The sequence below is a fragment of the Coregonus clupeaformis genome, unplaced genomic scaffold, assembly GCF_020615455.1.
Source record: "Coregonus clupeaformis isolate EN_2021a unplaced genomic scaffold, ASM2061545v1 scaf0159, whole genome shotgun sequence".
Lineage (NCBI taxonomy): Eukaryota > Metazoa > Chordata > Actinopteri > Salmoniformes > Salmonidae > Coregonus > Coregonus clupeaformis.
In genome coordinates, this window is record NW_025533614.1 from 460,172 (window position 1) to 483,980 (window position 23,809).

Here is a 23,809-nt window from a genome sequence, read left to right on the forward strand (position 1 = left end):
CAAGGTGCATTGAAACTGTCCTGGCTCGTGGTTGCGCAACGCCCTATTAAGACAATTTATGTCTTATGTTGGTGCTTCCTTTATTTTGGCAGTTACCTGTATGTCTGTAGGCCTATGTATGTATGTATAGATATATGTTTGGATGTAGCTGTCTGTCTGTTATGGCCAACATCACAGATTGGAATATAATATTTTAAGAGCTAGTGCTGTACCAATCATTGCGTGGCATATTTTGGGTAGGCATAGCAGTGTGCCCTATCCACTCATTATTTTAAAATAACAAATAAACAATGAACACATTAACAATCATTATTGCAAGTCGGAGTACAGAAGGGAATTGTTAATTGTTTACCTAGAATTTCAACTTCTCTACAAAGTCACCAACTCATAAATTAAAGTAAATTGGACATTTTGATTAGCATTATAATACAGACGACTCAGTGAAGGTGAAAGAGAGACTCACAAACCAGTGTGGTACCATTTCATATGTAATTTTTAATGACCAGCATAAATGATCATCAGGTTGTCAACAACCATCTGGTTTGCATGGTGGTACACAAGTTAGGGAATGGGGTATTCACAAATGTACTTTTTCTTGCCAAGGCAGACCTCATCATGCCACTTTCCCTGTGCAGCCAGTGAGAGCACAACACAGCTCTCCCTCTTGGTCCCTGTTGGCTGCTTCTTGGTCTTGTCCCAGTTGAAGTAGCTGATGGGCATGCTGTTGACGTCTACGTACTGGCCCTCCTTCACAATGTCTGTCACACCGATCCAGAACTCCTTGGTACCTGGCGCACTCCTCTTGGCATAGTCCCTCAGGTCATTGTTTTCATTGAGGTCACGTGGAGTGGCAAGGGGTTCCACCCCATGCGATGCAGTGTTCGTTGGCCTCATGGTAGTGCTTGGGTTCCTCGATGGTCAGGTAACACTTCCTGTGAGCTTTGATGCCACGGAGACAAACTGGAAGCATAGGGAAGCAGTTTAGTGCATTTATCTCCTTCAAACTTCCTCAGGCAAATTCCCTTCCTACCATGCTCAAATATTACTGAAGAATTTGCAATATATACAAAATAAGTATTTCCATGACATATTGGTGTATATTATAATATGCCATTTAGCAGACGCTTTTATCCAAAGCAACTTACAGTCATGTGTACATAATTTTTTTGTGAATGGGTGGTCCCGGGGATCGAACACACTACCTTGGCGTTACAAGCGCCGTGCTCTACCAGCTGAGCTACAGAGGACCACTGTCTCACTGATATTTTATAATCTATAGAATTTCAATCAGACATAATGAGGACTAGTAGGACCAAGCAAAGATTTTCATCTCTATCCATGTTTCCTAAACCAAGTTCCCAAAATAAGACATAAGCCCTTTCAGTGGGAGGGAACCCAGACAGAGGCATACTGTATGAGACTGTAACACTATGTTCTTCCACCCTCCCTGTATAAAGAACCTGTCTCATCATAATACTTTTATATCCATCATCATACATTACACAATGCACTCCAAGGCATTTATGAAGACATTCATTTGCGTTATCTTCCCCAGCACATGACTCAGTGCTCTCTCAACATCATTATTGCTGCTGCAAGGCATGAGGTTTTAGGTAAGAGTACTCCTGCCCTCTACTGGTGACTGAGCATATTAGTAAATGGCAAATGAAAGTAATAATAATAATAATATGCCATTTAGCAAACGCTTTTATCCAAAGCGACTTACAGTCATGCGTGCATACATTTTTTTTGTGTATGGGTGGTCCCGGGGATCGAACCCACTACCTTGGCGTTACAAACGCCGTGCTCTACCAGCTGAGCTACATACACCAAAGTGTATGCTAACCCCTGATGTTTGGGGTTAGTGTGAATTACCATAAGAAATATAAAATCATAATTTCTCTGCATAAATTCCACACTATTATGGAAAAAAAGGTTCCAACTGGGTTCTTCGACTGTCTCCATAGGAGAACCCTATTTGATTCCAGGTAGAACCCTTTTGGGTTCCATGTAGAACACTCTGTGAAAAGGGTTCTACATGGAACCCAAAAGGGTTCTACCTGGAACCAAAAGGGTTCTACCTGGAACCTAAAAGGGTTCTCCAAAGGGTTTTCCTATGGGGACAGCCGAATAACCCTTTTATGTTCCAGATAGCACTTTTTTTTTCTAAGAGTGCATGTACCAAAGGTACATACAGTAGACACCTGCCTAACCCATAAGAAACATACAGTAACTGCTAAATCTGCATTGTTTCCCCCATGAGAGGCATTCCCTCTTTGAATCGTTCCTGGCCATAAAGCAGAGCTCAGTATGAGTGCACAGAGCAGCCACCTCAGCATACCTGTCTGCAGAGCCGAGATCTCCTTCAGGGAGTTCACCTCCTGCCACAGCTTCTCCAGCTGTGACTTTACATCATCCTCATCTGCATCTGCATCTCCATAGAAACACAGACAAGCAGGCAGGCATGTCAGAGAGAAAATGTACAGAAAAACATAGTAGAGCCACTGACGTTTAGTTTAGTGTGTGTGGTGAGTTTTACCTCTCTGTTTGGCTGGCACTGCTTTCCTGGTACGAGATGGACGGCTATATCCCTGGTGGAGCAAGGTGAGAGAGAGAACCAAAAAGATGGGGAGAACCAGACGCGACATGTCTGCACTAAATTCTCGACAAAAGAAAGGGGCACACCTTTTAACACTGACACAGGAGCCCAAAGCACTGTGGGCAGTTCACTATATACAGGCCCACTGTTTGCTCCTGCAGGGATTCACCTCTCATTGGCTGACACTATGTAACTTTGGGTTTTTTCAAACGTCAGGGGGAACTCAAATACCATGGGTGGAGTGACAACAATGATGCCCCTGTTTCTGCCCATTCATAAATATTTACTTGGGACAAGGCGCAATTCATTTAGCGTTTTTCACATCCATTTCACAAACAAGCCGTAAATTCATTGACTGCAACACTGCACAGAATGTTCTGTATGAGCAAATCTGACAGCTTCTGTATCTGACCTTCCATCACTCCTCTGTGCATAGATACATTTGACCCATGGTAAATTAATCCTGAAATAGATGGCTAAGAGGAGATTTGTTATTTTATATGCCATGTCAGCAAAATGATTTGTATGAACAAATGCATAGATAGCTCTCCCAATGCATCAAAACATTATGAGGATGATGACATCTTGCTTGTCAACTCTAATTATATCTCATTCAAATGTGAGGGAAATACAGAGATTCTGTTGTGTAACCATGGAAAACAGGGAGCTTATTAGAGCTGAGGAAGTCCAGCTCCCTGCACTGGTGCAGCAGACTTTATTTTTAGTGTTGGATGTTGTCGAGTAGACAGATCAGATGGAAGAGGGGTGCAGTGTTAAGAAAAACTCTGCTGTCTGATTGAGAGAACCAGGATGCCCAATGGGCGTCTCAGAGGCACGTGGCCTCACTTACAAATACATTAAGGGATACCTTTCAAATTTGATTAGATGTAATGGTACAGTAAATATAATGTCTGTGTGAAACCATTTGCATGAATTCATTCCCAAAACCTGAAGAGCAACATTGAAAAGTACTCACTATGTCATAACAACACTCTAGAACGCTGGTCTCATCTAGATAATAGTCTAGGGCCGTTGAGAGGTGCAATATGACCACATACAGTATCAGTAAAAAGTTTGGGCACACCTACTCATTCAAGGGTTTTCTTTATTTTAAAAAAACTATTTTAACATTGTAGAATAATAGTGAAGACATCAAAACTATGAAATAACACATATGGAATCATGTAGTAGGCAAAAAAGTGTTCAACAAATCCAAATATATTTTATATTTGAGATTCTTCAAATAGCCACCCTTTGCCTTGATGACAGCTTTGCACACTCTTGGCATTCTCTCAACCAGCTTCACCTGGAATGCTTTTCCAACAGTCTTGAAGGAGTTCCCGCACATGCTGAACACTTGTTGGCTGCTTTTCCTTCACTCTGCCGTCCGACTCATCCCAAACCATCTCAATTGGGTTGAGGTCGGGGGATTGTGGAGGCCAGGTAATCTGATGTAGCACTCCATCACTCTCCTTCTTGGTAAAATAGCCCTTACACAGCCTGGAGGTGTGTTGGGTCATTGTCCTGTTGAAAAACAAATGATAGTCCCACTAAGCCCAAACCAGATGGGATGGTGTCACGATCGTCAGGAACAGATGAGGACCAAGGCGCAGCGTTGCAGGCAAACATACTCTTTATTGAGCGAAAACACGATCAAAACAACAAAGACGGTAACGTGACAGTTCACGGTCAAACTAAACCAACTTGAAACAAGAACCCACAAAACCAAAGGAAAAACCGACAGTTTAAATATGGCTCCCAATCAGAGACAACCAGCAAACAGCTGACACTCGTTGCCTCTGATTGGGAGTCACTCAGGCCAACATAGAAATAGGGAACATAGATCTACACACCCTGGCTCAACATAACAGTGTCCCCAGAGCCAGGGCGTGACAGTACCCCCCCCTAAAGGCGCGGACTCCGACCGAGCCAACTACATACCACAGGGGAGGGACCGGGTGGGCACTCCGCCTAGGCGGCGGATCCGGCTCTGGGCCCGATCCCCACTTCCTCTCCAACCCCCCAAAGTACCCCTGGTCCGGTCTGGCCCCGCTGGCCGGAGCCGGACTGACGACACGCACCCCTGGCTTGGTGCGTGGAACAGGAACGGACCGGACCGGGCTGACGATGCGCACCCCTGGCTTGGTGCGTGGAGTAGCAACTGGCCGGACCGGGCTGACGATACACACCCCTGGCTTGGTGCGTGGAGCAGGAATGGACCGGACCGGGCTGACGATGCGCACCCCTGGCTTGGTGCGTGGAGTAGCAACTGGCCGGGCCGGGCTGACGATACGCACCGCTGGCTTGGTGCGGGGAGCAGGAACAGGCCGGGCCGGGCTGGCGACGCGCACCATTGGCTTGGTGCGGGGAGCAGGAACAGGCCGGGCCGGGCTGGCGACGCGCACCACAGACTTGGTGCGGAGAGCAGGAACGGGCCGGACAGGGCTGACGAAACGCACCACAGACTTGGTGCGGGGAGCAGGAACAGGCCGGACCGGGCTGGCGACGCGCACCACAGGTTTGGTGCGGAGAGCAGGAACGGGCCGGACAGGGCTGATGAAACGCACCACAGACTTGGTGCGGGGAGCAGGAACAGGCCGGACCGGGCTGGCGACGCGCACCACAGGTTTGGTGCGGAGAGCAGGAACAGGCCGGACCGGGCTGGCGACACACACCATAGGCTCGGTGTGGGGAGCAGGAACAGGCCGGGCCGGGCTGACGACACGCATCACAGGCTCGATGCGAGGAACAGGAACAGGCCGGACCGTACTGGGGACACACACCACTGGCCCTACGCAGGGATCAGGAACGGGCCGGACCGGACTGGTAACACACCCCAGTACCTCTCGCCGTGCCTCCACACTTTCCCTCTCCTCTGTGACCAGTGGCCCCCTTAACCTGGCGGCCTCCTCTGCACACCCGCTGGACCGCCTCCATCGCGGCCTCCTGCTGCCCCGTCGTCCACGTCGTGAGCCCCCTAAAAAATTTTCTGGGGTTCTCTCCTCCCCGTGGACCAGGCCTCCCTAGTTCTCGCCAGACTCTCACTCCACTGCTTCAAAGTCCAACCTCTCTGCTCTTCACTTGGCTTGGCCCAGTCGAGACTCTTAATCCATTGCTCCATAGACCAGCCTCTCTTCTCTTCACTTAGCGGGGCCCAGTCGAAACTCCTACTCCACTGATCCCAGGTCCTTCCTCTCTCCTCTTCACGCTGCTTGGTCCAGTTTTGGTGGGTTCTTCTGTCACGATCGTCAGGAACAGATGAGGACCAAGGCGCAGCGTTGCAGGCAAACATACTCTTTATTGAGCGAAAACACGATCAAAACAACAAAGACGGTAACGTGACAGTTCACGGTCAAACTAAACCAACTTGAAACAAGAACCCACAAAACCAAAGGAAAAACCGACAGTTTAAATATGGCTCCCAATCAGAGACAACCAGCAAACAACTGACACTCGTTGCCTCTGATTGGGAGTCACTCAGGCCAACATAGAAATAGGGAACATAGATCTACACACCCTGGCTCAACATAACAGTGTCCCCAGAGCCAGGACGTGACAGATGGCGTATCGCTGCAGAAGGCTGTGGTAGCCTTGCTGGTTAAGTGTGCCTTGAATTCTAAATAAATCACAGACAGTGTCACCAGCAAAGCAACCCCCCACCATAACACCTCCTCCTCCATGTTTTACGGTGGGAACTACACATAAGGAGATCATCCGTTCACCCACACCGCGTCTCACAAAGACACGGCAGTTTGAACCAAAAATCTCAAATTTGAAGGCCAGATTTACACAGTCTCCTCTGAACCGTTGATGTTGAGATGTGTCTGTTACTTGAACTCTGTGAAGCATTTATTTGGGCTGTGATTTCTGAGGCTGGCAACTTTAATGAACTTATCCTCTGCAGCAGAGGTGACTCTGGGTCTTCCATTCCTGTGGCGGTCCTCATCAGAGCAGTTTCATCATAGCGCTTTATGGTTTTTGTGACTGCACTTGAAGAAACTTTCAAAGCTCTTGACTGACATTCATGTTTTAAAGTAATGATGGACTGTCGTTTCTCTTTGCTTATTTGAGCTGTTCTTGCCATAATTTGTACTTGGTCTTTTACCAAATAGGGCTATCTTCTGTATACCTTGTCACAACACAACTGATTGGCTCAAATGCATTAAGAAGGAAAGAAATTCCACAAATTAACTTTTAAGAAGGCACCTGTTAGTTGAAATGCATTACAGGTGACTACTTCATGAAGGTGATTGAGAGAATGCCATGAGTGTGCAAAGCTATCATAAAGGCAAAGGGTGGCTATTTGAAGAATCTCAAATATAAAATATATTTGGATAAAGAAAAACCCTTGAATGAGTAGGTGTGTCCAAACTTTTGACTGGTAGTGTAGTTAAAGTGGTTTAGCTACACAATGCTAAAAGGATGCAATCCATATTTCAAATAGATTACAGCATAGCAGCATAAGAAAGTAAAAGACCTTCTGCATAAATTATGTTTATGCCAGTCGGAGAGATACATGCTGCAGACTTATCTGATAGTGGCTATAAATAGCACATTGTCAGAAGGAAAAAAGGTCACCCATTTGAGTTACGTTATTGTGGGGGATAGGAACTTGATTAAAGGTCAAGCATTTGTTATCACAGTTGTATTTGATTTATAGGAAATTGTAGTGGTGGCATTGTGAAAGGCCACCCGCCTGTCAGTAAATAGCAAAGGACCAACCTAATTTATATTGCATAATAAAGGTGTTACATACCCCCCTGCTATAAATGGAAAAGGGATGATAAGAGAATGTCAAGACTCAAGGTGATTGGGAGAGATGCAAATCAGTAATTCATGTTGAATCCTTATGACCTAATAAGATAAGAACATAAGAAATAGTAGATGAGATATCAAATGGCAGCGCTACTTAAAGTAAATACTTTTTCATACTGTACATTCTAGGAGAAATACCCCAGCCTATGAGAGAGTGTAATATTATAGGGAGTCTTTCACAGGGTGGCTTGTGGAGAAAACCTGAAAATGGCACAGGCCAAGAAAAACACACAGCCTTCCCAGAATGCTCTGCAGATACATTTATTCATGTAAACAGAACTAGACTACGTACAGTACAACATAACAAAAACACTAATACCAACAAATACAGGTAAACAATATCTTCATATAAGTCTGTAATCAGGCTCCAGCTACAGTACTAAACACACCTAGATAGTTTATATTTTTTTACTTTTAAGGCAAGTTGACTATCCATCATAATGATCTCTCATGGAAACACACACATACACACTGCAAGTTACTCTAGACTCTCTAGACCTAGACTAACAGGAAAACCCAAAGAGACATTCACATTTAGATGTACTGTCCACCTTCATTAATATACTTGATTTCCAGTATCATTGTCAAGTCTATCATGAAAGGAAATAGGTGCAATGTTATGATGTAGCTAATAAAATATTTCAATCAAATGTTGTGACAGTTAATGTGACTTAGCTAATTAATTAAAGATCATAGGAATGTTGTGAGTGGCAAATGAAAGATCAATGAAATGTGTGAAACTGGATTGCTTCACCAGTGGGTGGTTCGTTTGGAGAAGCACAGCTGGCTACTTTCCAATCACTACTACAGCCATGTAATAACTGGGCCCTTTCTTCCCATACAGACAGTAGGGTACATCCAAAAATGTATCATATTTTCTATTCACTTGCAAAGTTACAAGACATTGTATGCTGTTTTATATTGTGTCTGTACATTTACTTTTGGTTTGGGAATACTCCTGAAGGTAATATCTAAGCTTGCAGTTATATGAAACACATCTGCCTTAGCTAGTATTACTGTTAATAACAAGGCAACTCAATAGCTTTCATCTCCTTACATCAATGGTAGTTTCATATTTTTTATGAATAAATACAGTGGGGAAAAAAAGTATTTAGTCAGCCACCAATTGTGCAAGTTCTCCCACTAAAAAAGATGAGAGAGGCCTGTAATTTTCATCATAGGTACACGTCAACTATGACAGACAAAATGAGAAAAATAAATCCAGAAAATCACATTGTAGGATTTTTTATGAATTTATTTGCAAATTATGGTGGAAAATAAGTATTTGGTCAAAAACAAAAGTTTCTCAATACTTTGTTATATACCCTTTGTTGGCAATGACACAGGTCAAACGTTTTCTGTAAGTCTTCACAAGGTTTTCACACACTGTTGCTGGTATTTTGGCCCATTCCTCCATGCAGATCTCCTCTAGAGCAGTGATGTTTTGGGGCTGTCGCTGGGCAACACGGACTTTCAACTCCCTCCAAAGATTGTCTATGGGGTTGAGATCTGGAGACTGGCTAGGCCACTCCAGGACCTTGAAATGCTTCTTACGAAGCCACTCCTTCGTTGCCCGGGCGGTGTGTTTGGGATCATTGTCATGCTGAAAGACCCAGCCACGTTTCATGTTCAATGCCCTTGCTGATGGAAGGAGGTTTTCACTCAAAATCTCACGATACATGGCCCCATTAATTCTTTCCTTTACACGGATCAGTCGTCCTGGTCCCTATGCAGAAAAACAGCCCCAAAGCATGATGTTTCCACCCCCATGCTTCACAGTAGGTATGGTGTTCTTTGGATGCAACTCAGCATTCTTTGTCCTCCAAACACGACGAGTTGAGTTTTTACCAAAAAGTTATATTTTGGTTTCATCTGACCATATGACATTCTCCCAATCCTCTTCTGGATCATCCAAATGCACTCTAGCAAACTTCAGACGGGCCTGGACATGTACTGGTTTAAGCAGGGGGACACGTCTGGCACTGCGTAGTGTGTTACTGATGGTAGGCTTTGTTACTTTGGTCCCAGCTCTCTGCAGGTCATTCACTAGGTCCCCCCGTGTGGTTCTGGGATTTTTGCTCACCGTTCTTGTGATCATTTTGACCCCACAGGGTGAGATCTTGTGTGGCGCCCCAGATTGAGGGAGATTATCAGTGGTCTTGTATGTCTTCCATTTCCTAATAATTGCTCCCACAGTTGATTTCTTCAAACCAAGCTGCTTACCTATTGCAGATTCAATCTTCCCAGCCTGGTGCAGGTCTACAATTTTGTTTCTCGTGTCCTTTGACAGCTTTTTGGTCTTGGCCATAGTGGAGTTTGGAGTGTGACTGTTTGAGGTTGTGGACAGGTGTCTTTTATACTGATAACAAGTTCAAACAGGTGCCATTAATACAGGCAACGAGTGGAGGACAGAGGAGCCTCTTAAAGAAGAAGTTACAATTCTGTGAGAGCCAGAAATCTTGCTTGTTTGTAGGTGACCAAATACTTATTTTCCACCATAATTTGCAAATAAATTCATAAAAAATCCTACAATGTAATTTTCTGGAATTTTTTTCTCTCAATTTGTCTGTCATAGTTGACGTGTACCTATGATGAAAATGACAGGCCTCTCTCATCTTTTTAAGTGGGAGAACTTGCACAATTGGTGGCTGACTAAATACTTTTTTTCCCCACTGTAGCTTTGTACGATGGACGATTTCACACTTTCCATATGGATAATACTAGTAGCACAATATAGTTGTCATACTCCATCTCACATGAGATGTTAACACCTGATATGAATAACTCCTGTCCTGTGGTATCCACAGCAATAGTACTTCCATTTTTGATGACCCATCAGCTCATCTGTAAGTGAATGTGTCTTTAGTCCTCCCTCTCTGTGGCACTCTGTTTGGGAGGCATTGTACACTATACACAGGCACCAGCAGGTAAACATAACACAACTTCTTACACACATGCATAAAGAACACAGACTAAACAGAAACGGGTGTGGTTAATCAGCATCATCATCACCTGACTACCACGCCATTTCTCTCTGCATTGTTTGTCTGAAATGTGGACTATGGATGACGCCAAAAGCTGACGTTATCTTTCTTATTTTCATTAGTTGCAGAAATGTAGGAAACACACACTCAGAATGCTGCCTGGCATTTGGCTGAACCACCATGAAATCCAGTGTCTGTGGAATGGGTACAATTCAAATACTGAAATCTTCTACAAGACTGCTGCAGACTTCTAGCTCAAAGGCACTAGTGATCCCATAACAACACCGCAGAAGGTTGGATCCCTAATGTGACGGTAAACATGGTAGCAGGCATTTACAGTGGCATTTCCTAATACGCTCTCCTAGCTCACACACTGCTGAAGATAACCTGAGGGAGGAGGGTGAGAAACGATCTCAGATAGTGATTTTGATAGACTCACTGCAGCAGGTGGAGGTAAATAGCCCAAGGCCAATCTGCTCTGGGTTTGCTGTGTATTCAGTGGTAATGTGGTGATCAGAGTGACTAGTGCTCACAAAGCAGCTGAAATGAATCTCACTTCTGAGTTATCATAATAGTGGTAAAAGAGAAAGTGGAAAATAGCTTAGAGGAGACGTTTACTTTAACACTCACCCTCCTTGTTTTCCTCTTCTTTCAACCACCAAAACATGAGTACAAGCATGGTCAATATCACTTATGTGCTGGTTCACTCTCACTCACTTACTGTTCTCTTTCACACTCAATCTCTTATTTTCCCTAAAAGCCACTCAATCAACCACTTATTCACTCCGTTCCTACTTTGCTCCCTTGTTAAGGTTGCCATAGAAGACAATGAACAACGATGAGGCTGCAGATAGGTCTAAGCATCTCTTAACATAATTTGGTCAGCAACACAATGCTCATCATAATACTGGATAGTGAATGGCACTTTAGTTGATTGGCAACTTTGACAACCAGTGTCTTATGAGTTTTCATATGTCTTTCAAACATCTTACATAACAAAAGACACAAAGACAACAGACCCACACACACATGCACACAAACATACACTCACATACTGTACAACGGTTTGAGTTCACGGTGCGTAGTTCTGGTTGTGGAGTAGTCTGTTATGGGACTAATCCCCCGCTCCACCTCCTTCCATTGAGGTGTCCAGGCCAGTTGTGGTGCCGTGCCTGGGTCTACTGGATGAAGGGCATGCGCTCCTTGTTGTCATTGTCCCCTTCATGCTCCTCCTCCTCCTCACCAGCCTCACTGGTCTCTGTGCTGTCACTGGCCATCTACAGAGAATACAGAACACATTGTAATTTCTCCAAATACAGAATAGAGTACCAATACACAACATGTACTGTACAAACTGTATCTATAAGAAAACATCCAAAGATGAGGAACAAAGGATTCAGATATTAAAGTATCTGTCCAGTGTTCCAGATTTCTTATGAAATATTACCTACAATGAATTACAATATGTATTAAATAGATTAATAATACAACATTATAATTAAAGATGTTAAAAAGCAGATTTTCTCTGTGTCCCTGCTTAGCCCGTTAGGAAACAACAGAGTGGTTTGGGCGTATACAGAAAAAAAATCAAAAATGATTTGACAGCTCAGCCAATTAGACTTGCATACACTTGGATATTCAAATTAGCTCCCACGTGGAGGTACTGGGGCAGACTGCCCGAGCCCGGCTGCACTAAGTCAAATAGTATGGATGGATTCAGGATTTGGAAACGCACAATACAACTACTAGGGCACTTTACTATAACAGCAATAAATTAATAAATGCAGACTGATTATTTCAAGTGTGAGTCGTTTCTGTCCTTTGCTTTGTCATTATATTCCTAATATTTTTGTTGTTAGCAACCTAAATAACGTTAGCTAGCTAGGTAGTCATGAAGCTAGCTAGCTAGCTACTGCTGCTACCTTTATCAGTCAACAACAGCTAACTAGGTTTCCTCTTGACCTAAAACTTCTAGCTGCAAACCACATGATTTAAAATAGAAGGGAATGGTGAGATGATTGTTGTGTGGAGGACCTGCTTTGACTTGCTTTCTTGTTGGTTAGCCAGCTGGCTAATTTAGCATCAATAGCTAACGTTAGCATGCTAACATTAGCTAACTGCTTCTAAACAGCCAGCAGGCCAACTCTTATAAACATAGGGAGACCATATGTCCCGGATTGTGCGGGACAGTCCTGCAGTTTGGCCCTTTTCCCATGTCCCACAACCAAACAATTATGTCCTGTATTTCATTAACAAATTCAAACACCACTAATTTAGAAAAAAAAGTTGATTTGTCCCGTATTTCAGTCAGACATTCCAACCTGTCTCTTGCAGTCACATTGCGCTTATGAAAATATATATATATATATATATACAGTGGGGGAAAAAAGTATTTAGTCAGCCACCAATTGTGCAAGTTCTACCACTTAAAAAGATGAGAGAGGCCTGTAATTTTCATCATAGGTACACGTCAACTATGACAGACAAAATGAGAAAATAAAATCCAGAAAATCACATTGTAGGATTCTTAATGAATTTATTTTCAAATTATGGTGGAAAATAAGTATTTGGTCAATAACAAAAGTTTCTCAAAACTTTGTTATATACAATTTGTTGGCAATGACACAGATCAAACGTTTTCTGTAAGTCTTCACAAGGTTTTCACATACTGTTGCTAGTATTTTGGCCCATTCCTCCATGCAGATCTCCTCTAGAGCAGTGATGTTTTGGGGCTGTCACTGGGCAACACAGACTTTCAACTCCCTCCAAAGATTTTCTATGGGGTTGAGATCTGGAGACTGGCTAGGCCACTCCAGGACCTTGAAATGCTTCTTACGAAGCCACTCCTTCGTTGCCCGGGCGGTGTGTTTGGGATCATTGTCATGCTGAAAGACCCAGCCACGTTTCATCTTCAATGCCCTTGCTGATGGAAGGAGGTTTTCACTCAAAATCTCACGATACATGGCCCCATTCATTCTTTCCTTTACACGGATCAGTCGTCCTGGTCCCTTTGCAGAAAAACAGCCCCCAAAGCATGATGTTTCCACTCCCATGCTTCACAGTAGGTATGGTGTTCTTTGGATGCAACTCAGCATTCTTTGTCCTCCAAACACGACGAGTTGAGTTTTTACCAAATAGTTCTATTTTGGTTTCATCTGACCATATGACATTCTCCCAATCCTCTTCTGGATCATCCAAATGCACTCTAGCAAACTTCAGACGGGCCTGGACATGTACTGGCTTAAGCAGGGGGACACGTCTGGCACTGCAGGATTTGTGTCCCTGGCGGCGTAGTGTGTTACTGATGGTAGGCTTTGTTACTTTGGTCCAAGCTCTCTGCAGGTCATTCACTAGGTCCCCCCGTGTGGTTCTGGGATTTTTGCTCACCGTTCTTGTGATCATTTTGACCCCACGGGGTGAGATCTTGCGTGGAGCCACAGATCGAGGGAGATTATCAGTGGTCTTGTATGTCTTCCATTTCCTAATAATTGCTCCCACAGTTGATTTCTTCAAACCAAGCTGCTTACCTATTGCAGATTCAGTCTTCCCAGCCTGGTGCAGGTCTACAATTTTGTTTCTGGTGTCCTTTGACAGCTCTTTGGTCTTGGCCATAGTGGAGTTTGGAGTGTGACTGTTTGAGGTTGTGGACAGGTGTCTTTTATACTGATAACAAGTTCAAACTGGTGCCATTAATACAGGTAACGAGTGGAGGACAGAGGAGCCTCTTAAAGAAGAAGTTACAGGTCTGTGAGAGCCAGAAATCTTGCTTGTTTGTAGGTGACCAAATACTTATTTTCCACCCTAATTTGCAAATAAATTCATTAAAAATCCTACAATGTGATTTTCTGGATTTTTTTTCCACAATTTGTCTGTCATAGTTGACGTGTACCTATGATGAAAATGACAGGCCTCTCTCATCTTTTTAAGTGGGAGAACTTGCACAATTGGTGGCTGACTAAATACTTTTTTTCCCCACTGTAAGTGACTGGCGAGATAGTTGTTGCATAGGCGTTGTCCTTTTTGCTAACACCAGCTGTGGATTGCTTGGCTTGCTAGCTATCTTGCTTGTGTGCAGTGAGTGTGCACCCCTGAGCACGTGTCTCCCCTAGTCTCAAGAACGATTCTTCGCCCCACTGGAGGAAGAGGAAAAAAAGGCAAAAGCTGCTGGACCAATCACATAAGGGCCAAGCAAATTTCAAGCATTTAAAAAAAATTAGTTTGAGATGGGGATTTACTGGACAGTTACTTTAAACGTATCAACATTGAATCAACATTTTGTCAATGCTGCTCTGCTTTTGTTTCTTATGTTTGCTGCTACAAATGGGGACTCTGACTTTCACGGGTCACCATAGAAACCAGTGTCATTGGAAGATATCATATTCATTTTTTATCAGACTTAGTGTTACCTAGGAACCTCAAACCTAACCATGTGTTGCTTTGGCCAATAGTTCTCTGGGGATAATTGCTCACTGTGGTGAGTCATGATGCTATTCAATAATTTCCTTTTTCCTCAAGGTTTTTCAAACTTGTTGAATGCATGTGCAATTTTAGACCACTTATCAATAACTTGTTTTTGTAGAAAAAAAGGTCAGGGTTGTGTACTTACCAAAGGAGTGGGAGACTTCTCCACATCCAGGATTAGCTTTCCTATGTTGCCTCTGTCGTGGATCCTCTGCATGGCTTCTTTTACCTGGGTTTCAAACAAAATAACCAATTAGACCAAACACTGACTGTCACATAAAATCAATGTCAGTAATACCAATATATACCATATAGGTTAGACATTCGATCCCAAAAAATACAGCTTGTGATTTTGTTTGGGAGCTGTATGTGACGTTCTGAATAGAGTGCATGCAGTTTTAGGCACTGCACATTAGGTGGCAGTGGTGACACAGCAAGCCCATGAAAAACATTGTGACAGTGTGTGAAGTATGTGCACAGAGGAGTAGACATTCCAATCGGGGTGAAAAGGGTTTGCATTTCTCTTCACAACAACTTCAAAACTACATTTAGCCACATCTTCCATCCAAACTCTTATAATAGGAGCCAGTTAAAAATCACATTCTTAAATCAGAGTCCACATTGTCTGCAGAACTGAATGCTATTATGCAAATAGCCTGCCTTACAACGGAGCATTTAAAAGAAACGGATAGGTGCAGTGAAATGTGTTGTTTAGCCATAGTACAATCTTCATACACAGCCCAACAAATTGCAGCCAACAACCACAACTAATTGGTGTTCAGATTCCAAACTCTACCAATCATACGATCAGTGTCAGTACACGCTTTCATTTAGAATGATCAGAGTGTTATTATCTGAGTGGAACAGTTGCTACATGTGTGAAGCTGAAGGTCATGTTTTAAAGTGTTACTGTCTGTTCATTCAGCTGGGTGGATGTGAGAGGTCAAACACTACACTTCCCAGACAGACAGTGACTCTGAAGCACACACTGGTTTTCTCTCAAATAAATCAGTGTAGGTCACTGTATAATCATTCAGTTAGTCATCAGAGCCAGCACACATTTAACACAGCCAGGATGTGCACAAAGCACAAATATCCAAACCCTCCGTCAGAGCTCATGACATTTACAGATGATTGGAACTGCCCCCCACCCCCCTAAAAAATAAAAGTGCTGCAAGTGTACTGATTCCTCCTACTTCTAGGGAGGTCAACCCTGCCACTCAATACTTTACACCACACCATTTCACAGTATGCCATATACCATGATGAGATAACCTATAATGATTACCTCCTCTAAGTCAATGCCACTGAAGACCACTTCAGGGCTATCCTTCCATGTATTTTTACCTTACTGTCAGACTCCATTTTAAAGTTGCTTCTCTGCCTCTATACTCTTTGTTCTATGTGGTGACTTTTCACCAATCTCAATGTTTCAGTGCTCAAAGCACACCACACCGTGCCCTGACTATAAAACGTGCCCCCTATCACCTGTTGCTGCGTAGAGCAGAGAAGGGATATCTCAGACCAGTCTGCCCTGATGCATCTCAGAGATATTGCATGTGTGCTCAGTGTGATTGCTGCAGAAGGAATCCATTTACAGCAGTCCATGGCCAACCGAGCACAATAAAACGCATCATTGAGAGAGCAGTTCAAAATATATATTTTGCATCTTTCAAGGCACTGTGCAAGTCATATCCGTATAATGGAACAATTGTCTTTGAATGTTTTGAAAGGAAGCAATTGAGAGTCATGAGTAGGCACCCATTACATTACTGTTATATCTTTAGCAAATGGAAATGTATCAGTAGTAACATTTCTACAATGATTCCGAAATCCATTGAGCACATGTTGTGTTTTCCCTGGTTGTGGGTTGTTTCATTCCCCTATGGGATGGATAGACATCTCTAATTTCCTTTAATTCATCCCTGGTAATTTCTAATGGCAGTAGTGTTTGCATTACCAGAAACCCACTTGAGAACACAATTAGTAAAATGAGTGTACCAAGAATCAATCCTGCAGTCAAATACGGGGAGATGCTCTAGAAGGCTCTGTAGTGCAGTAATTCAACATGATGCACTCTGCCATGGAAAACATGAGTCACAGGGCTCTACAGTGCAACCATTTTACTTGCATATGTACCTAAATATTTTGCTGTGCAACCTAGAATTTTAATTTAGGAGCACCAGTGCGCTTAGAATAAAATCACCCAGATGATAATCGTTGCAATGATTCCTTCACTGTACCGCAGGCCCTGAGTGCCATGGATGATACACTGAGCGCTTGCACCATTACTACAAAGAAAACAGCTTGTTACCTCAAATATTTTTCATTGTGCTCCTAAATTTCTTTGTGCTCCAAAATTGTTCAACTTAGGCACACATGTGCTCCCTGTTAAAAAGGTCAGCGTAGAGCCCTGAGTCACATCCCTCCCTGTAGGTAAACAATTATCAGCATGTGAATAATTATAATTCATAATGTTCACCTTAAATCTAATACATGCTTACTAACTTCAGCAGCACAGAATATCCCAGTGTAAAATAGCTTGTTAAAATTTAGTTTACAATGACCAGGAACCTAAGTACCAGTGGCTCTCACTGGAGACTGGCTGCTTTAGTAGTGGCAGCTGTGAGCCACTCCAACCTGATGGGTGGTGGGTTGTGGAATTAGATCTAATCCACATGTTATTTCTCCTACAATTCCAACAGGATTTACCAGACTTGAGTAGCTCCGATGTTTGAAGTTGGAACAATAACTATTTTATTTTCTTTCAGCTTAAGACTAAAAACGGATTACAAAAATATATAATCTAAAATGTCTTTGAGTGAGACCATTTTATCCAGTTTGAATGGCAAATATTTTTAGCCTTGGGATATCCAAGTGGAGTGCTATCCAGACAGAATTCAGTACGTACACCATGTGAAAACCATTTCTACCAGGTAGGTGCACCAATCTCTGTCCATACATAAATCATGATGTTAGTAAATAAATTATGTTATGGGAAAAAGTAGGATCATAAAAACAGCCTTGTGAAGTCATATAGTTACTGTGATTCAGTGGATCCCTCCATTTCTGACAAATATTGCCTCAATGTGAGAAAGTTGTGTTGATTTGGATGGCTGTATTACCTTACTACCACATGGTTAATCCATCTCCCACTTCATCTCCACCCCCCATCTCTTAATCTTTAGGTTCCTTTGTTAAAGAAGATTTAGACTTAAGGCCTCCGCATGCTTCCCATCCGAAACAGTCGGGAACAGTTCGTGCATATTTTATGACGACATTTTGTGACGTTTTGGTTCGTTTTGGTCTTCGACAAGCGTTCTTTCGCCTGTTCGTGAGCACCCAAAAAATTATTGAGGCAAGCCGAAGTCGGTAGCCGAAGTCTACGACCCTTTGTCAGTGATTGGTCAACACTTAATTGAATGAGAGACGAATCGTTTTCATGCAAATTTCTTCACTTGAGAAATACTGAACCAAACATCTTAGTTATATGTAAAATTGCGTGACTAAGAGCTCCTTGGCAAAAACATAAAAAATAGTTATCTTAGATTAATTCTGACTATTTTGAGGAAGTGTATATTGGCTACGGCGTCTCAAGATGGACAAACAGTAGTATTGACGCTTTTTTTCTCGTTTTTCAAGCAAAGGTATTTTAAAGGAGTATGCAAGCGCACTAGCCGAACCAAAGCATGCGGAAGGCTATAGGGCATTGAGTCTTTTCATGGGCTGTGGAAGGTAAATCTACAATAATAGAGAATTTCAACAAGCATTTTGCTACGGCTGGCCATGCTTTCCTCCTGGCTACCATTACCCCGCCCACCAGCTCTGCACCCTCGGCTGCAACTTGCCCATGCCCCCCCCCCCAAGGTCCCACTGCTCAAGAAAGCACATATACAGGCCTGTCTGAAGTTTGCCAATGAACATCTGAATGATTCAGAGGAGAACTGGGTGAAAGTGTTGTGGTCAGATGAGACCAAAATCAAGCTCTTTGGCATCAACTCAACTCGCCGTGTTTGGAGGAGGAGGAATGCTGCCTATGACCCCAAGAACACCATCCCCACCGTCAAACATGGAGGTGGAAACATTATGCTTTTGGGGGGGGGTTTCTGCTAAGGGGACAGGACAACTTCACCGCATCAAAGGGACGATGGACGGGGCCATGTATCGTCAAATCTTGGGTGAGATCCTCCTTCCCTCAGCCAGGGCATTGGAAATGGGTTGTGGATGGGTATTCCAGCATGACAATGACCCGAAACACACGGCCAAGGCAACAAAGGAGTGGCTCAAGAAGAAGCACATTAAGGTCCTGGAGTGGCCTAGCCAGTCTCCAAACCTTAATCCCATAGAAAATCTGTGGAGGGAGCTGAAGGTTCGAGCTGCCAAACATCAGGCTCGAAACCTTAATGACTTGGAGAAGATCTGCAAAGAGGAGTGGGACAAAATCCCCCCTGAGATGGACAACTTCACTAGATGTGTGCAAACCTGGTGGCCAAATACAAGAAACGTCTGAACTCTGTGATTGCCAACAAGGGTTTTGCCACCAAGTACTAAGTCATGTTTTGCAGAGGGGTCAAATACTTATTTCCCTCATTAAAATGCAAATCAATTTATAACATTTTTGACATGCGTTTTTCTTGATTTTTTTGTTGTTATTCTGTCTCTCACTGTTCAAATAAACCTACCATTAAAATTATAGACTGATCATGTCTTTGTCAGTGGGCAAACGTACAAAATCAGAAGGGAATCAAATACTTTTTTCCCTCACTGTATGTGGACAACTACAAACACCTAGGTGTCTGGTTAGACTGTAAACTCTCCTTCCAGACTCACATTAAGCATCTCCAATCTAGAATCGGCTTCCTATTTCGCAACAAAGCCTCCTTCACTCATGCTGCCAAACATGCCCTCGTAAAACTGACTATCCTACCGATCCTTGACTTTGGCGATGTCATTTACAAAATAGCCTCCAACACTCTACTCAGCAAATTGGATGTAGTCTATCACAGTGCCATCCGTTTTGTCACCAAAGCCCCATATACTATCCACCACTGTGACCTGTACGCTCTTGTTGGCTGGTCCTCACTACATATTCGTCGCCAAACCCACTTGGTCCAGGCCATCTATAAATCAATGCTAGGCAAATCCCGGCCTTATCTTAGCTCATTAGTCACCATAGCAATACCCACCCGTAGTATGCGCTCCAACAGGTATATCTCACCGGTCATCCCCAAAGCCAACACCTCCTTTGGCCGCCATTCCTTCCAGTTCTCTGCTGCCAATGACTGGAACGAACTGCAAAAATCTCTGAAGCTGGAGACTCTTATCTCCCTCACTAACTTTAAGCATCAGTTGTCAGAGCACCGATCACTGCACCTGTACACAGCCCATCTGAAATTAGCCCACCCAACTACCTCATCCCCATATTGTTATTTATTTTGCTAATTTGCACCCCAGTATCTCTATTTGCACATCATCTCTTGCACATCTATCATTCCAGTGTTAATACTAATTGTAATTATTTTGCACTATGGCCTATTTATTGCCTTACCTCCATAACTTGCTACATTTGCACACACTGTATATACACTGCTCAAAAAAATAAAGGGAACACTAAAATAACACATCCTAGATCTGAATGAATGAAATAATCTTATTAAATACTTTTTTCTTTACATAGTTGAATGTGCTGACAACAAAATCACACAAAAATTATCAATGGAAATCAAATGTATCAACCCATGGAGGTCTGGATTTGGAGTCACCCTCAAAATTAAAGTGGAAAACCACACTACAGGTTGATCCAACTTTGATGTAATGTCCTTAAAACAAGTCAAAATTAGGCTCAGTAGTGTGTGTGGCCTCCACGTGCCTGTATGACCTCCCTACAACGCCTGGGCATGCTCCTGATGAGGTGGCGGATGGTCTCCTGAGGGATCTCCTCCCAGACCTGGACTAAAGCATCCGCCAACTCCTGGACAGTCTGTGGTGCAACGTGGCGTTGGTGGATGGAGCGAGACATGATGTCCCAGATGTGCTCAATTGGATTCAGGTCTGGGGAACGGGCGGGCCAGTCCATAGCATCAATGCCTTCCTCTTGCAGGAACTGCTGACACACTCCAGCCACATGAGGTCTAGCATTGTCTTGCATTAGGAGGTTCACACCATGACTGACCCACCGCCAAACCGGTCATGCTGGAGGATGTTGCAGGCAGCAGAGCGTTCTCCACGGCGTCTCCAGACTCTGTCACGTCTGTCACATGTGCTCAGTGTGAACCTGCTTTCATCTGTGAAGAGCACAGGGCGCGAGTGGCGAATTTGCCAATCTTGGTGTTCTCTGGCAAATGCCAAACGTCCTGCACGGTGTTGGGCTGTAAGCACAACCCCCACCTGTGGACGTCGGGCCCTCATACCACCCTCATGGAGTCTGTTTCTGACCGTTTGAGCAGACACATGCACATTTGTGGCCTGCTGGAGGTCATTTTGCAGGGCTCTGGCAGTGCTCCTCCTGCTCCTCCTTGCACAAAGGCGGAGGTAGCAGTCCTGCTGCTGGGTTGTTGCCCTCCTATGGCCTCCTCCACGTCTCCTGATGTACTGGCCTGTCTCCTGGTAGCGCCTCCATGCTCTGGACACTACGCTGACAGACACAGCAAACCTTCTTGCCACAGCTCGCATTGATGTGCCATCCTGGATGAGCTGCACTACCTGAGCCACTTGTGTGGGTTGTAGACTCCGTCTCATGCTACCACTAGAGTGAAAGCACCGCCAGCATTCAAAAGTGACCAAAACATCAGCCAGGAAGCATAGGAACTGAGAAGTGGTCTGTGGTCACCACCTGCAAAACCAGTCCTTTATTGGGGGTGTCTTGCTAATTGCCTATAATTTCCACCTGTTGTCTATTACATTTGCACAACAGCATGTGAAATGTATTGTCAATCAGTGTTGCTTCCTAAGTGGACAGTTTGATTTCACAGAAGTGTGATTGACTTGGAGTTACATTGTGTTGTTTAAGTGTTCCCTTATTTTTTTTGAGCAGTGTATATTTTCTGTTGTTGTTAAACTTTATGTTTTGTTTTACCCCATATGTAACTCTGTGTTGTTGTTTTTATCGCACTGCTTTGCTTTATCTTGGCCAGGTCGCAGTTGTAAATGAGAACTTGTTCTCAACTGGCTTACCTGGTTAAATAAAGGTGAAATAAAAATAAAAAAAATAAAAAGGTGGAAGGAACTCAAGCATGAAACCAGTACAACAAAATCCAGACTGTGAACCAGCAGTCTGTGTTAGTGTGTGTTCAAAGCCGTTATTAGAGTTACTGCATTGGAAATTATGTGTACTATAAATTCATTCAATAACTGTGCTGGAAGGTAGAGGGATTTAATGGAAAAGGGTAATGTGATTACTCTGATCTTGCACATTAAAACTCATGGGGATCTAATTAATCACTACATGGGAATAGTTCAATCCCTTACAGATGATGACCGTGGATGCCATTTATCACTGTTCACATTACCATGGTACACACAGACAATGCTCCTCTTTGTCTGGATCCCATTTTTTCCAAAACATTATTTAGTTTAAAGAAATGACGTAATCCAAGCCTAAAGCAGAAATAGGTCAGGGACTGTTAATGTGATGTTAATTAACAATGATGGAGAATTGTGGCTGGTTGGAGAGTCAGTGGGGGGTAAATTGTGAAGCAGGCACATATCTGAGAACCAACAAGGAGGCTCCGCCATGCTTTATCCATGGTGAACCCCTACTGTACTCCCTGTCTAGATCCCAACTACACACTAATTGGCCAAGCCACTCCAGGTTGGACAGGCAATGCTGCATGGGTATCCAGGCAACCTCTCCTTCATTCCATCCTAAAGACACACCCTCCACCCTCTCCAGCCAGGCAAGAACCGTTTTCCAGGGTCAGCATTTACACTAACCAACGCCCCCTGAATTCTCATCCCACGCACACAAGCAACGGGAGTCTTTTCCCCTGGCTCGCCACCCCACTTCCCTTTAATGAGGCTCTTCATGGGCTGTGGTTCCAAAGAATACCCTGCATTTCGTGCCAAACCTCACTGACAACAGCAGAGCACAGTGTTCCCAGGAAAAAGACAAAACATCTCATAAACACACCTCTCTCTCTCTCTCTCCCTCTCATACAAAGCTGAAACTCACATGCTGCACGACATCCTCCCAAGACAACATCACTGAGAGCTCCACAGAGAGCTACAGTACCAGTCCTCCCACAACTGCTGACAGTTACACAACTCATTTCACCAACTGTGACGTGTTCAAACCACAAAAATAACTTCCGAACGGATTTCACAGAATTCACTGGGAAAATGTACGGAAAAGCTTCTGCTTACACAACCAGGTATGGCTGCATCCCGGTGGTATCCCTGTGATGTTAAACAGTCATATCTTGGAATTCCTTTCTGAGACCAGGCCAGAAGAAGTACTGTGATGTGTCGTACCAGTGAGTGCCAAGCCTATGAGGATCAGAAGTCCCTTTCCGAAAACGCATTGTCAGGCTTGATAAATGACTTGACATTCTTTAGCAGGCAGCCGTAATCTGAATGTTTAGCAGAGAGCGGTCCTCCCAGATGAATGTGGGCAGCTGGTTAATGAACAGATCCTCCTCCCACAGCAGGAAAAGGCCACGGCATCCCACACCAGCCTCACACAGGAGATAGATCTCTAGGCAGACAGCTACTGTCACAACTTCCAGTAGCATCCAACATTGACAAGACCCCAAATGACAGGAAAGGCAGATGTTCTGAAGGTCTGGAGAAGACGATTACATTGTCAGTCATATTATAGCATGTTCAGGCGGAGGTGTTTGTAGCATAGGACATTGCTTGAGAGCAAGAGAGGTAACCAAAGCCATAGCATCAATAGTGTTACAAATGCTTCATACTGGAAAATATTTTTTCACCATGCAAAAAAGACCACAAA

General features: G+C 43.6%; 1 protein-coding gene and 1 pseudogene across 1 annotated transcript in view; both read right to left on the reverse strand.

Annotated features, from left to right (window-relative positions):
- Positions 1 to 475: 475 nt before the first annotated feature.
- LOC121555745 lies at positions 476 to 2,693 on the reverse strand (annotated as a pseudogene).
- A 7,364-nt stretch (positions 2,694 to 10,057) lies between these two features.
- The window catches only part of LOC121555740 (synaptic vesicle membrane protein VAT-1 homolog-like), a 36,425-nt gene continuing 22,673 nt past the window's right edge, over positions 10,058 to 23,809 (reverse strand). The window contains exons 8-9 of the mRNA XM_041869571.2: positions 15,005 to 15,088; positions 10,058 to 11,675 (exon numbers count right to left, since the gene is read on the reverse strand). Of these exons, the coding sequence (XP_041725505.1) occupies positions 11,577 to 11,675; positions 15,005 to 15,088 (183 nt within the window). The 3' untranslated portion in view covers positions 10,058 to 11,576. The remainder of the gene's footprint in view (positions 11,676 to 15,004; positions 15,089 to 23,809) is intronic.